The 17,992-nt window shown below is 44.2% G+C and overlaps 1 protein-coding gene across 2 annotated transcripts in view; it reads left to right on the forward strand.

Annotated features, from left to right (window-relative positions):
• FLCN (folliculin) overlaps positions 1–14,334 on the forward strand; it is a 232,767-nt gene extending 218,433 nt beyond the window's left edge. For both annotated transcript variants that reach the window (XM_086940860.1, XM_086940859.1), the window contains exon 12: positions 12,662–14,334. In XM_086940860.1, the coding sequence (XP_086796986.1) occupies positions 12,662–12,863 (202 nt within the window). In that variant the 3' untranslated portion in view covers positions 12,864–14,334. The remainder of the gene's footprint in view (positions 1–12,661) is intronic.
• Positions 14,335–17,992: the final 3,658 nt, after the last annotated feature.

The raw sequence follows: 17,992 nt of genomic DNA on the forward strand, positions 1-17,992 counted from the left end.
CCCTAGGGCAGATATGACACACAATCCGGTGCGTCTACACACGGGCCTGCAGAACCCAATGCTCCCTTTTCCAAACTGTTTGCAATCCTGCAAAACTACACGCTAGTTCGACCCCCTAGCGCTCTCACTTATTCAAGCCACAATCCTGTGGGTATCGGCACTGGTAATCCTCCCCAGTGTTCTCACTAACGCCGTATATCAACGACGACCACATTCCTATGAACAGTCATCAGGATAATATTTCAGTTACCTACTCGGGATAAAACTATAATAATGACTTTGAACACAGTTCCAAATTATATGGTGTACTTTCTGCTCTTGGCATCAAAGGTCCACTCACTCCCTCTTTGTTCGATCACCATTTACCTGATCGGGATTTCGCATCCGTTCACATAAACAACTTTCAACTAGGAGATATGTTTACCATGATTGAACATGAACACAAGGCACACGATAATTCCATAAGAATTAGGGTATTTATTAACAATAGACACGAATCACATTACTATGCAACATAACTTCTGTAAAGAAAAGGTAAAGATTAGAGTGCACGTTCTATTAGAGCTGGGCGGACATCACCTTGTTAATATGAAGTCTGGGCTCGGTAGTCATCTAGGTTCCCTTCTCGTCTCTGTGTCCTGGCTCGCCTTGCAGTCACACCCCAGCCGTCACAAGTACACGTCTGTACCGCTAGGCTCAACCTCGTCTGCTTCCCTCCAGGGCACCGGAACCTTGCTGGTTATTAGCTACCGTCTCTCTCTCTCTCTCTGTATCAGTGGGCTCCGCGCTAATTCTCGTTCAGTCTTTCTCAGAGAGTTTCGGTCTTAAATCTTTCTCGGACTTCAAAGATGGCGACGGTCCGCCATGAGATAATTAATGGCAGAGATGCTAACGGCTAGATGCCGCCTACGGACTAACTGACAAACTGACTAACACCTTCGCTAATATCAAAGCCCGTTCCTTCATGGAAAGCTACGGCCAGTAACCTGCCGCCCACCAAATTCTTGTACCTCCCCGTACCAAGGACACGGTCCCAGCCGGCCGGCCTGAAGTTGTGTCTTCGGTGTGGAGAAAAAATACATTCCTTCGATAAGGGTCAGCCTGAACCGGTTCTCTCCAAGCGAACAACAGCTTGAAACTAAAACATTACACTTCACCTAGAAAGCCTTCTCGAGCTACCAGGCAGAAAGCAAAATGGAGTCTGTCTCGTTTAAGGCCTACGGAGCCCACAATATGCATAACTCCATGGAAAATATCCTAGCATGTTAGCAAATGGGCAAATCATGACTAATACTTATATATCTATCCCCTAACTTAAATTCATAAGCCCTACATTAAGGAAAGTGACACGAAAATGCCCTAATATATGTAAGACATGGGCCCTGTCTATAGTCCTAACCCCTATGCTATGGGGGTGATAGGCTGGAGTCACTCTCCATCATTCTCCCTCTCCAAAGAGCCAGCAGAAGGGCAGCCATTACATTACACCCCTTGACTCCAGTCTATTAACCACAAACTAAATGGAACTAACATCAGTAGAAGAATAATAGGAAACAAAATTAACTGATCTATGTCTCTTACTAAGTCTAAAGAATTGGAGCAAGGAAGGGATGTACTGAATAAAGCAACAAATAGCTATCAAGACACAAATAGCAACAATAACTCCCCCTAAAATCTGTCGTAAGGAATGCAAGTCAGGCAACCAATTAAAAAGCCAGTCAAAGAAACCCTGATCTATATGTTGTCTAATTTCTGCAGTCAAGTTGTGGAGTTTGTCAATATGGGATTGGATAGCTTTAGAATGGTCAGACAAATTAAAACAGCACAGACCTTCAAAATCAGAACATTCGTGTCCATGTTTTAACAAAAGATAATCAATAGCAGCTCTATTCTGCAAAATAGATCTACGTTCACCTTGGGCATCTAATAAAAGGTCAGACAAAACAGTAGATGTCTGATTGATAGACTTAACCATCCAGCAGGCCATTTTGCCGATTGTCTTGGCATTATAAACGGCCAATGCGGGCACTCCAATAATAGAAAAAGCTAAACCAAGGTATTCTGATCTAGAATAGAGGTGAACAGAGGAATCACAATCTTCATGCAATGACATTGAATCACGTACAATACGGGAATGTGAAGTAGGATGTGAGGAAAACATTAGCAAACTCAATCTAGTGATGGCACATGGGCCACCAGAAATATTCGCAGGAATATAGGGCCAAGATGAATTCCCGCAGGAAAATAGCCATCCAGCTGGCAGTAACATTGAACGATAATGGCTAGGGGCAACTAATAAACGTTTACAAGTCATATTGTTCTTTACAGAAAGACATGAATTCGGAAGTCTCTTTAAACACAGCAATCGTTGATGAGCTGAAAAAGAAGTAGCGGCCTGAAGTTTCAATTTCAAACATTTGGTAATAGCCTTAGGGTCACACGTCATAATAAAGCATAGATCTCCAGGGGTAATATTAAAGGTAGTAATTCGGGAATGAATAGCAATATCGAGGTCTGGAAGAGCAGTACATGAGGGGCAAAATTCATGGGCCGCGAAGTCGCCTAGAATAACATTAGGTCGGGCATTTGAAATATTAAAAATATGTCGCAAAGTCTCGGTAGATGCAGGGACAGCAACCAAACAGGTCGCTAAAATGTCAGTGACGGATTTCATTGGGGTAAGACAGAAATGCGGAGAGTTCGTCACTCGCTTTGCAAGTGTAATCCAAAAATTGGAAGAAGATGCCCACGCGGACCGCGGGGCTCGGATTATCCCATCAACCGGCGTCGGTGGATCCTCTCCTCTCCCGGCGTAGCAGGCCAAAAGGAGTCCAGCGCCGACACATCCTGCAGCAGCAGTCCAGAGAATAATCTGAAAGAATACAAACACAGGCCTTAATCATTCTCGTAAGTAACATTTATCAGCTGGGACAGCTTCCCAGCCATCTTTCCCTGGCTTCATCACCAAAACGGTGTTGTCATGACCGGTCGCAATAATATCAGCCTGTTCAGGAGGATTTTTAGGCGATTGCACCCATATCTTAGCTCCAGGAAGATCAGACGATCCGAAGCCTTTTTGTCCTCGCACAGTTAGCAACGTTGGGGCAGAGCCTTTTTCTATCTCACCACTGAAGACAGGCATAATCAATAACTGAGCAACGCGGTCAGACTTCTTTATGAACAAATCCGTCTCACTGCTATTAAGCAGGAGAACCTTAATCTCTCCCTGATAATCACTGTCAATCACTCCTCCGAGCACTTGTACACCTTTCAGGGCCAGACCAGATCTAGGGGCAATTAATCCAAAGCTACCGGCAGGTATACAGACACCAACGCCAGTTTCAACAATGATTCGATCCTTTCCTGGAAATTTAGCATCATTTAAGGCATGCAGGTCGAGGCCTGCAGAACCTGGGGTTGCTCTACATGGAGCCAAAGCACCGGGGGTAATTTCCCAATACATGACAGTGTTCGATACAGAATTAGGTTTCACATCAACATTTGGAGGAAACAAACGCATTAAAGGAGATTCAGCATGTAACAAAGGGCGATTATTCAGAATTAATAAAGCTTGAAGCAGGACATCTCTCCACTGGCTGTAACGGTCATCAGTCAATTTGCGCAACTGTTCCTTCAACAAGCCATTCATCCTCTCAATCAGTCCTGAAGCCTGTGGGTAATATGGAATATGAAACACCCAATCAATATTATTTTCCGCACAGAATTCCTGCACCAATCTTCCACGAAAGTGGGATGCATTATCTGATTGAATTTGGAATGGGACACCATAGTACAGAATAATTAGCTCCAGGGTTTTAATGGTATTCACTTGGGTAGCATTCTTACAAGGGAAAGCGACCAAAAGGCCACTATAAGTGTCAACTACTGTACAAATATATTGACAATTTCTGCTCATAGGGAGCGGACCAATATAGTCAATCTGCCAAATTTGGGCGGGCAATTTACCTCGATGTAAGTGTCCTCGAACAATCTGAGGCACCTCTTTTTTCCTAGAATGCTGACAAATGGGACAATGTAGAATGACATCTTTTATTAAAGAAAAAGGAATATGAATTCCTCTATCGGCAGCCCACCTGCTAGTGGCTTTCTCTCCAAAATGTCCTGCTTTCTGATGGGCCCACTTCGCCAATCCCGCCAAATCAGAATCCTGCATGTCCACCACTGCCTCAGCAATTTTAGACTTTTCATCTGCAATGTTATGGAAAAATTTGTCAAGGGAGTCAATTGGAGTATGAGCATCCACGTGAAAGATTGTTACAGTACTCTGCGGGAGCAACTCCCAAATTTCTTGCCACAATTCTTTACCCCACAATTCTTTGGAATGCAATTCCCAATTGTGAGAATGCCATGTTGGTAACCATACCGCCAGTCCATTCACAGTGGACCTGAAATCAGTGAAAATATGACATGTGCCAGGTAGTTCCTGTTTCAAAACTTGGTAAACTGCATAGAGTTCAGCATATTGACTACTCTTACCATCTCCAGTTGTGCTCAACAATTTCTGCGTAATCGGGTTGAATGAAACAGCTTTCCAATGTCTTTTGTCACCAATGAACTTCGCAGAACCATCCGTAAACCACACATGTTTTCTATCCTCCACGGACAGATCATCAAATGATTTACCCCACTTCACGGGAGACTCCTGCACCACGGGAACCGAACACTCACTTTCAGTCTCATTGGAGGGCGCCTGCGCCACTCGCTCATGTAAAACCGCCACACCTTTCGGACCCACACGTGCCCTGTCCTGAATGTACCATTTCCATTTAATCACACTAGCCTCCTGAGCATGTCCAATTCGATGGGACTTCGGTGAACTCAAAACCCACTGCATAATGGGAATTTCAGGCCTTAAAATCACAGCATGGCCTAGGGTCAATTGCTCGGTATCCAACAGAGCCCAATAACAAGCAAGCAACTGTTTTTCAAAAGGTGAGTAACGCTCACCAGCCTCGGGTAACCTTTTGGTCCAAAAACCTAATGGCACTTTTTGTCTGCCCTGCTTTTGCCACAAACTCCAATTGGCATACAGGCCTTCCACGGATACATTCAAATCCACATCACCTTCACTCACGGGCCACAAATCCAAGGCATACTGAATAGCTTCTTTAGCCAAATTAAAAGCAGTCTGTTGAGGTTCACCCCATTCAAACGCATTCTTTTTACGGGTGACACGATACAGTGGAGCCAAGATTTGACTCAAATGGGGAATATGCTGACGCCAAAATCCAAACAAACCAATAAAGCATTGAGCCTCTTTCCTGTTTCTGGGAACTGCAAAATCAAGTATTTTTCGCTTAACCTGTGGAATCACTTCTCTGTGCCCTTCATGCCAATTAATACCTAAGAATTTCACATTTTGGGATGGAGTTTGTAATTTGTCGGGATTAATTTCCCAGCCTTTCGCTCGCAAACAATCAATGATCTGATCTAAATGGGACTGTACCTGGTCTTGCGTTTCACCTTGAATCAAAATGTCGTCAATATAATGACAAACCTGAACTTGTGAATTCGTGGGCACTTCAGACAAATGCTCTGCCACCAGCCGGTGACAGATCGTAGGACTATGCACATAGCCTTGAGGAAGACTTCGGAACGTCATTTGACGTCCATTCCATGTAAAACTGAACTGTTCCTGACATTCGGGGGCAATCGGTATCGAAAAGAAAGCATTAGCAATGTCAATAGAAGCATACCATGTACCTGGATGCTTTTGAATTCTTTGAATCAGCGTGACAATGTCAGGCACTGCAACAGTCAATTTAGGTGTATTTTTATTCAATTCTCGATAATCAACAGTCATGCGCCAAGAATTGTCACTTTTGCGCATGGGCCAAACGGGATTATTCCAAGCAGATGTGACCGGAGTTATGACTCCCGCGTCAACCAAATCCTGAATTGTAGCAGTAATCTCTTCATGACCACCTGGGATACGATATTGCTTTTGAGAAATTACTTTCGTCGCTAAAGGTATTTTAATAGGTGGCATGCGTAAACGGCAAACCCGTACGGGTCTGGTCGAAATGTACTGTCTAGTTCCAAATTGATAACAACCATCATCCAGATGCAAAGTCATTCCTTTCAAAATGTCAATTCCAATTATGAATTCCAAAAGTGGTACAACCAACACAGAGTATTCTCTACGAGGAATCCTACCAATTTTAATTTCGAGTGCAGTTTGAACTGCGGGTGTCTCTTTACCACCCAAACCAGTAATTGTAAAAGACTGTCCATGAAATTTTTTCGACTTACCATGAATTAAAGTGGCCTCCGCCCCAGTATCAACTAATGCTCGGGCCCTTTGGATATTACGATGTTTCCAAAAAATCTCAATATCTACATAGGGTCTGTAATCTCTGTGAGCCCACTTGCGTACCGGAGCTTGACCTATTTCCTAGTCATTTTTCCTGCGGTCTGTCAACCAAGACAAATCAGGGTAAATGCTTTCAGTTTTCTTTGGTATTAGAATGTCTTGTTCATATCCGTCTCCAGTACGAAACGGATTAGTATCATGGTAAAAAAGTTGTGAGTTACGATCAGAGAGTCTGTTACGATCCTCTCTCTTTCTCATGTCAGGGGAATAACTCCTTTCATCTTGTCGTCTGTTGGAAACACGATCATCTCTTCCCCTCTCACGATCATCCTCTCTCCCCCTCCCATCATTACGACGAGGGGATCCATCACGTTCATAACGCCGATCATCACGGCGATCAGAATTCACACGTCGCCTCTCATCACCACTGTCATCCGAACCACGGTCATACTCATTCTTTCGCACACGACGGGCACCCTCTTTCCGATCCAAACCACGCTTACGAAACATGTCCCATAAGCGATTATTAGGCTCACCATCAATGTCTTCCCTTTTGACACCATCAGCAATGAGAGCAAGAAACATGTCACGTCTAGAGAACTTATAGTCCCCACCAGTACGACCCTCAGGTCGAGATTGTCTCTCAGGTTTAAACCATTCACCCAGCTCACCAAGCTGACGAACAGACTCAAGCACAACAGACAAAGGATTGCCAGTTTGGTTAATCAATAATGTCATCATGACCTGCTTGTAAGCAACAGGAGAAGAACGGATAATGCGATTGCGCACAGAAGATGTTAAAAGACCATCCAATAACTTATCAGCAGTACTAAGAAAGATAGCCGTTTTCGTGACTTCCTCTTTTAAACGTTGCGACGCATCGCGCAAAGTGTACCACGGTTTCTCATCAATAGGCCAATCAGATTCAGTTGGATATTTATGGTTACAGCCGTCAGACGCAAGCTGGAGCAAAGAAATTTGACCAGCACCATTATAATTCCGAAAATGATCCTGAATCGTAGAATCAGAACTCAAAGAGCAAAATCGTAAGCAATCAACAGCATCGAGCATAATACCGGCAGCGCCAAGTTCATAAAGACGCACCATCCAGGTAAGCAAGGCCTCACCAGGCCGTTGTCGAAATCGTTGTAAAATGTCACTAACTTCCTGCTGAGTAAAGTCTTCAATACAATCAAGAGCTATACCACCCGGATTACCAGGGGCCTGTTGTAATTTTCGTCGAAAAATAGGGTGAGCAGAAACTGCAGGAAGAGCTTCCGAGGAAGCCCGCATCTTAGATTTAGTAGCACAATCAGGGCAAGCAACGTCATCCGCACGGGAAGAACGAGCATGGTCACTGTCAGGACCTAAATCAGTACATGAAGCAGATTTACAATCACGTCCGGAGCGAGAAGACTCGCGCTTGTCACCCTCCTCTGCCGAGGAGTCAGAAGTATGAGAATCCCAGATATTACCGTCCCACTCATCGGGGTTCCAATCCATTCCCGCTTTTGCTACAATCATACGCACTTTGCGTGAAGACACACGTCCACGACGATGTTTATACTTATATCGTGCAATACGGACCGCAGCTCTTTCGGCAATGGTCTGATATGTTTCAAGTTTGTCGGCAAGCAATTTATTTTGACAACGCAACAAAGTATGTGCATTTTGCAACTCAACACACTGTCCTTCCATATCTTTAAACTGCTTTTGTAGCTGAACAAACCTCTCATGCAATATCCTGTATGCATTAAGAACAATCCAACCTCTGCGTCCTAAAATAGGAAGCTCATCACCCTTCACTACTGGCGCTTTCTGCAAGCACGATACCACATCGGCAGGCTCCGTCTGCTCAAAGCATGAAGACCAATTTTCACTCAAACCAGTAGAGTCAGCCCACTCACGGGCCAAGGCCTCATAAGGCGTAGACTCCCAGCCGGGAATCTGAATAGGCAGTTTAAAAACCGACGATGATTTTTTCGCAAACATATTGACACAAAAAAATGATATACACAGATTATAAATAAAATTCAATACGTATAAGCCGAGCGCAAATCAACAAGATGAAATCAACACAATGCACATAGGCTTCGTAAACAGTTCGTGACGCCAGATGTAATGGCTGGATTTTCTGTTCAGATGGGATCAGCCCCAGGGGCCCCTATGACCCAGCCAAAACGTACTCACCTTCCCTCCTCAGATTGTATTCACAATGGATAGATATACAAATATATATACAGATCGCACCTAAGGATGGGGAATGACAATATACATATATGGATCTTCTACAATATCTTATTCACACCAGTTGGTCTCGCGGCCACCCTGACCCAGACCGTTCTACCCTAGGGCAGATATGACACACAATCCGGTGCGTCTACACACGGGCCTGCAGAACCCAATGCTCCCTTTTCCAAACTGTTTGCAATCCTGCAAAACTACACGCTAGTTCGACCCCCTAGCGCTCTCACTTATTAAAGCCACAATCCTGTGGGTATCGGCACTGGTAATCCTCCCCAGTGTTCTCACTAACGCCGTATATCAACGACGACCACATTCCTATGAACAGTCATCAGGATAATATTTCAGTTACCTACTCGGGATAAAACTATAATAATGACTTTGAACACAGTTCCAAATTATATGGTGTACTTTCTGCTCTTGGCATCAAAGGTCCACTCACTCCCTCTTTGTTCGATCACCATTTACCTGATCGGGATTTCGCATCCGTTCACATAAACAACTTTCAACTAGGAGATATGTTTACCATGATTGAACATGAACACAAGGCACACGATAATTCCATAAGAATTAGGGTATTTATTAACAATAGACACGAATCACATTACTATGCAACATAACTTCTGTAAAGAAAAGGTAAAGATTAGAGTGCACGTTCTATTAGAGCTGGGCGGACATCACCTTGTTAATATGAAGTCTGGGCTCGGTAGTCATGTAGGTTCCCTTCTCGTCTCTGTGTCCTGGCTCGCCTTGCAGTCACACCCCAGCCGTCACAAGTACACGTCTGTACCGCTAGGCTCAACCTCGTCTGCTTCCCTCCAGGGCACCGGAACCTTGCTGGTTATTAGCTACCGTCTCTCTCTCTCTCTCTCTCTCTGTATCAGTGCGCTCCGCGCTAATTCTCGTTCAGTCTTTCTCAGAGAGTTTCGGTCTTAAATCTTTCTCGGACTTCAAAGATGGCGACGGTCCGCCATGAGATAATTAATGGCAGAGATGCTAACGGCTAGATGCCGCCTACGGACTAACTGACAAACTGACTAACACCTTCGCTAATATCAAAGCCCGTTCCTTCATGGAAAGCTACGGCCAGTAACCTGCCGCCCACCAAATTCTTGTACCTCCCCGTACCAAGGACACGTTCCCAGCCGGCCGGCCTGAAGTTGTGTCTTCGGTGTGGAGAAAAAATACATTCCTTCGATAAGGGTCAGCCTGAACCGGTTCTCTCCAAGCGAACAACAGCTTGAAACTAAAACATTACACTTCACCTAGAAAGCCTTCTCGAGCTACCAGGCAGAAAGCAAAATGGAGTCTGTCTCGTTTAAGGCCTACGGAGCCCACAATATGCATAACTCCGTGGAAAATATCCTAGCATGTTAGCAAATGGGCAAATCATGACTAATACTTATATATCTATCCCCTAACTTAAATTCATAAGCCCTACATTAAGGAAAGTGACACGAAAATGCCCTAATATATGTAAGACAGGGGCCCTGTCTATAGTCCTAACCCCTATGCTATGGGGGTGATAGGCTGGAGTCACTCTCCATCATTCTCCCTCTCCAAAGAGCCAGCAGAAGGGCAGCCATTACAGACACAGAGGACTTCAGCCTTCTAGAGCGGTCCCAAGACCTTAATCTCAAGCTGGACTGTAACTTCTGCAGAGTTGCATTCTTGGCCGCTAGCAGCTTCAGAGATCGTTACCTTAAAGCCTTTGGCACCATGGACCGGTAGTTGGAGCATAAGTTTGAGTCGTGGTCGCACTCCAGACACTGCAAACACACGAGGTGTGGGTCCGTCACCGACATTGCACAGTGACAGGCACCACAGGATTTAAAACCTGTCTTCCTCGATGACATCCTTGACACAACAAGAGGGGGAAAAATCTATGAAAAAAGTCAGCATAACTTCTCAAAAATCCTGTCAAAAACTGACCGAAAAGTAGCTCTTCTCTCACATCAGCGCGGGCTGGGGCGGAAAAAAAAGAACTGATGTTGGTGCGCTGAGTTGAGGCCTATATAGGTGATGATGACTTCACTTCCTGCGCTGCTGCGCGGAGCTGATCGATGCCACCCACTGGTGGGCAGCTGTAATGCTCATGAAAAATCTTCCGGATACAGTCTGAAGCCTGGGGAAATTCAAAGGTAAGGAATCTGCATCTAGAAGTCTCTATCAGATAAAATACTTAACTCCCCATGAGTTGCACCCAGAGGAAGGAGTGGGTATGCACTGGGATCGGGAATTAAAGATTTATGTCAAGAAGCCCAAGTTTATCGTGAGGCTAGGGGCAACCGGGGATATCCTTCCATCCAATATAACAAAAAGCAAATGAGCTCATTGCTGAGTCACACTCAGGCAGTCGTTAGGACACGGCATGAAGTCAACTGGCTTCTGAGTTGGGAAGGTAAATTAACCGCCTCGACTCCACTGTGGGAGAGTGAGCACCTTGGGGAAGTGAAGAAATTACGGGCCTCCTTAGATGGAGACTGGGGAAAATATGAAGGGGGGAAGCACTCTAGTTCTTCGCGGACGTCCAGGCTGAGTACGACATGTGGGCAGGGGAGCAATACAGATACTTACAAATGAGACATGCACTGTGGTGCCATGTACCTAAGGGAGAACAACTACTAGAATCCTTACCATTGGAGGACCGCCTGTTAGTGGACCAAATGCAAGTTAAGGCTGTCTCCTTAGTGTACCGGAAGATATTGAATAACTCACCTGACCTGCTCCGCTCACTGAGGGAAGCTTGGGAGGAAGTCATAAGACTCATAGAAGAAGGCGACTAGGCAGAGGCCTTACAAAGCCCCAGAAAAATAGCCTTATGGGCCAGTTTCCATTCAGACAACTACGCATACTACACAGATCGAACTACTCCAGATCTGTATGGGTTGCTATGACTCGGCTCTTTGTGCCAAAGGTTGTGGAGAGATTGGCTCCTTCTTCCATATTCTTTGGGAATGCAAGTCACACAGGTCATGGCCGTGGTTACGGGCCTTGAGGTTCCCCTTGACACTAGATGGCTGGTATTTTGTACATAACGTGGGAGGAGACCTGGCCTTGGTATCTTAAAATTTGGTTGACATTGACGGCAGGGTGGCCAAACGCAACATTGCAAAAACCTGGGGGGGCCAGTGGACCCCAGTCATCCGGGACTGGAAGAATGACCGAGACTGGTGTCAGCTGGCAGAGAGTGAGGTCTACAAGAATCAGGGTTGCCCCTGAAAGTATGACAAGATATGAGGTAAATGGATCCAGTCCAGAGAGATCTAAGGAAAAGTCAGGGGTTATGTGGGAGGACGGGAGGATGATAGTCCTAGCCTGGATTGTTTTTTATGTTCCACTGTGGTTGTAACACTGTATATGTGACACATTTGAGGATCATTTTTGCCTGAAATTGCTGTGGTCTGACTCCCTCCACACTAACTCGATATATGTACCTTTAATTTTGAAAACATCAATGTATACTGAGCAACTGTTCAATAAAAATACTAATAAGAAAAGAAGCCCAAGCTTCATACCAATGTCTTTTTATTAATTTAAATATCTGTGACTTTTCTCAGGTTTGATATAAAGAAATGCAGGCGTAGAGAATGAGGACAGACTTTGAAAAGGGTGCTGGGGTTTTCCCTTCAATGATTTGTGTGGTTCATAGTAAGAGCATACGGCTTCGGCTTCACAGCATCATCTTTGGAAAAAAGCGGATTAGTTATTTAGAGATAGTGGAATTCAACATATTGTGAAAAAGGTCGACAATAGTTCTACAGCAGCGCATCTTTCATAGATTCACATGCTTGAATTATCACCTGTTGACAGGCTGGGAATTCTCAATGGTCAAACAGCAATGTTATGTACACTCACTAAATATGTGTGTGCTGCAGTCTTATCTATTAGTTTCAGGCTGTCCCTAAATCTTCTGGCAACAGCAAAAATAACAAAGCTGTAAAGGGTTTATTCTGATTCTGATTGCTATTACAGAATTGTTCTTTTTGGGACATGTTCAGAGCCTGAAGTATGCTTTTGAAATGAAATTGCTTCCATTGCTTTCTCCTGTGTTGACATATTTAATCTTTATTTCTTTAATAGCAAAGTGAAGGTCCTCTTTAAATTCACTAAAGTGGATGGCCGGCCCAAGGAGGAGACCCAGAAGTTGCTGAGTATCCTGGGAGCCTCAGAGGAGGACAATGTCAAGCTTCTGAAGTTCTGGATGACTGGGCTAAGCAAGACCTACAAATCCCACCTTATGTCTACTGTTCGCAGCCCTACATGCTCGGAGTCTCGGAACTGATCAAGATCCCAGATATTTCTGTCCATGTAAAAAACGTATGAGGAACTATGGGACAAATAATTTGCTCGGCTTCTTCATACTTGCATACCACAAAATGAGAAGAAGGTCTGAGGAACCCCCTGCACACAGACTAGCAATGCACATATTTATTTATTTAGTCACTGTATCGCCTAAAAGCCAAAACTTTTGCTAGATTCATGTTCCCCAGATTAAAATACTCATTAACCTAGTCAAACACATCACTTCCCCAGCTGTCTAATGTACACTTTCTTCCCAGTTATATTGCACAAAAGATTTTCTTGTGATTAGAGAAAGCTTAGGCATTTCAGTTCATTGGTCTTTCGGTCAAAGTTTAACAAGTGTTACGCTTTGTCTTGTTTTGGTACATCACTGCCTTAGTGAAAGCATTTTTACCCTTAAGATTTTTTGTACAATCAGAATACTGTACACAGCTGTAAAAAATAGCATTTTAATCATCAAGATATGGCAACTGTCTTCTATCAGAAAAAAAATGTCCCCTCATGCTGGTCGCCTGTTACTACTCTCAAGCCTCAATTGTGCGCTTGTATAAAATGACAGGGTTCCAAAAGGGCAAATAAAATTGTAAATTTGAGTCGGACTCAGTTTTAAACATTTGGATAAACCGTTTTAAGATCAAACCCCAAAATTGCTGTTTTTGTACGGTATTAGCTTAAGCTGAGATATATTATTGCTTTCCAAATCTTTTTATATTTTGCTTATGAAAGAAGTGCAAGCATTTTGTTCGGCAAACATCCCCAGTACTTACCATTCCCTCTCCTGGTATTAGTCACAGTCTTTGACATATGTATAACTGGAATGGGATCAGACTCCTGTACAAAATTAGTGCTACCAACCATTTGAAGGATCATTCTACGCATGCAGCTTTACTGATCGTAGCATTTTCTATTATTTGTCTTTTTTTTAAAGGTAGACACTGATGGAACAAATCTGGAAGTGTAACAGGATTAACAGTAGAAATGAGACTAGCTAAATACAGTCTATGATAAAAGTAAGAAATATCTTTCCCCCAACCATTCCGACCATTTCAATTTTAGTGTAAGTCTAACCATTTGTGCAATGCTGTATGTCTTGACTTCATAGTTTTCTTTACTTCAGAAGCACTATTACAAAATATTGTTTGACAACAAGAATTTGATTTAATCATAGCCAAAAGAATTGCCATGGATCTGAACCAATATATACGCCATCACAATTTGGCTTTTGGAAGTGGTCCAGGCACTTACTCTGCATACAAAAAACTTGAAGGAATCGTGGCTGTGTGTCCACAGCATCAAACATAATTGGATTTACAGGACTGCAAATGTGCATCATTGATTGCTTTATGACTGCTTAAACATAACCCTTGTTGGATTTCATTTTTTGGAGTGTTTCCTGAAAAATTAAAATGTTACATATAGTTTGGTAAAATCTAAAGATTTGATGCATTGTATCTGTTGTTTAGAGAATGTACTTTATGGTTTGATTTCCAAAACTTGCTCTATATCATAGCTTAACCTTACAGCTGCTAGCTAGTCTTATAAGTTACTGTGGTCTTTTTAGGAATGAAAGACATCCTGTGCATTCTTGTGCAATATTTTTACCAAGCTTAGAAGTTTCAAATATGTGACCTAACATTAGTATAAACAGTGCAGTTGCATTCTCATTTTAAAGATACCACTAATTACAGACGTATTACCCAGCAGATATAATCCTGTCACAGCAAAGAACTGTATTTTGGGCTCAGCCTCAAAAGAAGAGGAATAATCAGTGGCGGCTGGCACGGATCAGGGGTGTTGCAGCTGGGGTGATGAATCAAACTCGGGCCTGAACAGGAAGCACCCAGGCTCCCCTGACTAATCACAACACTGCAATGCAGAGTTGTGATTGGTCTGAGCGCCATGGTTCGGCGCAAAGAAGGGGGACTGGGGGCCAGGGCATGTTCTCCACCCCGGCTGTAATGCAGCCTGCGTGGAGAAGATGCCAAGTATGCATGACTGTTTTGCCGGCACAAGAGGGCCAGCCAAACAGTCATGCGCACTTAGAGTGGGCAAACAACTACTCCCCTGTCCTGCTCTGAGAGCAGAGTAGTCCCGCCCGCAAAGCAGTAGGAACAAATAAAATGATACCATTGAGTAATTATCATTTTATTTTCCCTTGGATTACACTGCTTAAAAGCAGTGAGGCGATGCTCCTCCGCCTTAACGGAGGGGCCACCACTGAGAATAACCTGTAATAAGGAGGGTGCCGTTGGTGAGTTTTAGATCTTTTTGGTTCATTTTTACACCATACTTCAGTCAGTGTTCATTTCGAGTACTTCCCATGAGGTTTCACCATAATTACCATTAATTTTAAATCGGAAAGTGTTAAAGTTGTCTGCAAACCAAAAACTGGACATTTTTGCCACACCATTGCATTAGTTCCAAGTCCTAACTGAAAGCTGTAGACTAGACTTTTCTGTATTTTGAGAATATCCTGGTGTTTCTGATACATCTAGCATCTCCATCTCCTGCACCATGTATGCATACAGAGGCCTTTGTCAGAGGCTTAGCTTTGGTCGGGGTGGACTCTGGCTTAGTACATGGGGTGGACAGACACATGATAAAATGATCTGTAAAAGGCAAGGACAAGAAATATGGATTCCTGCCCACATGCATTGATTTGACAAATCTACCATCAAGACTCCTTGTGGCAGAGACAAAGAAGAGTGTGTGAAGTGAATAAACATTTAAAATAAGTGACTCCAGGGTAGGGACACCAGGCTGTTGTGTTGTATGTGACGGTAGTCATGAGTTCCCAGGGAGATCTGCCAGGCCCAGGCAGGGTAGTTGCTTCAACAGCGTGTTGGGTGTGACACCTCTCTAATGCATTAATTTGGTAGTTGGGCCTGGGAGCCCCTAATTGGGTTGGCTATATCTGTGTTGTTTTTCTCGTTCTCCTTTTACTGAAATGTTTTAACTTGATCATTGTTTGGATCTGTATCTTGCATATTTGCAGTGACCCATTTCCCCAAAAATGAGTAAATCTGCACCCATAGAAGAATTCCATAGAAGTATTCCTTCAATGGGCGAAATTTGAGTATTTTTTTAAATTCACCAACATTGGGTCTTCAAGTTTCTAGGCATACTACTGGCAATCAAAACACCCAAAAGGTGATGGGATGAATACCTGCAAATAGTCTAACCAATTCCAGTAGCATTCCAACCCACCTTTATTTTGTGGACTGTGCTACTATAGACTGAGGCCCACCTAATGCAAATCCGTACAGACCCTATTTCTCATGGAAACTGTCCATTACGAACCTTGGTCCTCTCGACCGGTCACTCTGCGGCCAACTGCTTTTTCCGTTGGGAGTTTTGAGATCTCCCCCATTCCCCGAGTCTCACTGACTAAGTTACACCTCTGGCCTCTGTGTACACTGAATGGTAAAATTGTTTTAACCCCATAAGTGTAGGTGTCTGCCAATGGCCAATGCCCGTACTGCCTCCCCAGTAGGTCTGCCAGCCATTGGGTGACACTGGGGAGGCATTAAAAGGATTTTTGTAATATGAAAAGGGTAGGGGCGAATCAAAATCGCTTCCCACCGGACCCAAAGAAGCAAGTAGAAGGAGCTTTCTCCCGTTCCGTTAGGGTTTTTTGGGACCACGATGCTTCCCCACGTTTCAGGGAGTCATAGTTGGAAAGGGGAGAGTTTCCCCGTAACAATAAATGCCTTACTGGAATTGTTTCCTGGTTGTGGATAACAGTTGCGACACAATCCACTATCAGGAAACCCACTAGGCCACCAGAGATATGTGTTTGGAGTGTCGGCTCTTATGGTTAATGGGCCAAAGTCCAAAGTGTGTGGGGGGGGGGGGGGCAAATTTAGAAAAGAAAAATGTGTTTTTTTACCCTGCCTCCCAAGGAATAATAACAAAACATTTTTTTAACGAATTAGTCAGGGGGGCGGTCCCCTTTGGGCCCAAATATATATATTTTTGAATGTGCGTTTTCCCTGCGGGAGGGGCCGATCAAGGCCGCCATGGTAAACACACATTTAAAAGAAATTAAATTGTCAGGAGGTCTGTGCTCATGGAATATATGCTGACCCCAAAAATGTTTGTTTATGTGAATTTATACAGCACCACTGATCACTGCGAGGGTATCCAGGCACTGAGTAGGGCAGGCATGAGCGGGGAGGAGGAGATCATGCCTGTCCATGTGGATGAGCCATGTTTTGAGGTTCCTTCGGAAATCAATGAGGGAGTGGGAGTTTGAGATGTTTCCAGAGGCCATTCCAGGTCGTGCTGTGAGGTAGGAGAAGGAGCATCCTCCGCCTTTGATGCGAGGGAGGTGTTCTCTTGCCTGGGATACAGATTGAAGACGTCTGGTGGATTGGTAGAAGTTGAGGCGGTGGTTGAGGTAAGATGGACCAGTGTTGTGGAGAGCCTTGTAGGCGTGGGTGAGTAGCTTGAAATGACATCTTTCCGATTCTGAGAGTCAGTAAAGAAATGTGGTTATTTCATGGGATAATCAGGATGAGTCTGGCGGCGGCGCTCTGGGTGGGTTGCAGTCCGTGTAGGACATGGGCTGGCATTCTGAAGTAGAGGGTGTTTCCTTAATGAAGTCTACTTGTAATAAGAGCCTTGTTGACCTTCATCTTGTGTTTGCTGGGACCACATGAAAATGGTGCGTAGCATACGTAGGATGTGAAAGCATATTGAAGAGGTGGCATGGATCTGTCTGCTCCATGGAGAGGTTGGTGTCCAGGATGATCCAGAGGTTCTTGGCATGATCCGCAGGGGTGGGTGGGGGTCCAAGTTTGAAGGGACATAAGAGGAGTGGTTGTTGCCAAAGATTAGGACTTTGGTTTTGTCTGTGTTGAGCTGGAGGCAGTTGTTTTTCATCCAAGTAGCGACGTTGCTCATGTTGTTAGTGAAGTTTGCCTTGGCGGTTCTGGTTGAGGCGGTAGAGGGGAGATGAGCTGTGTCGTCGGCGTAGGATATTATGTTGATGCTGTGAGCTATGACGATGTCCACGAGTGGTGCCTTGTAGACGTTGAAAAATTTTGGGCTAAGCGACAATCCTTGAGGGACTCTGCAGATGAGTTTCTTGGTTTCTGAGGTGTAGGG

The sequence above is a fragment of the Lissotriton vulgaris genome, chromosome 10, assembly GCF_964263255.1.
Source record: "Lissotriton vulgaris chromosome 10, aLisVul1.2, whole genome shotgun sequence".
NCBI lineage: Eukaryota > Metazoa > Chordata > Amphibia > Caudata > Salamandridae > Lissotriton > Lissotriton vulgaris.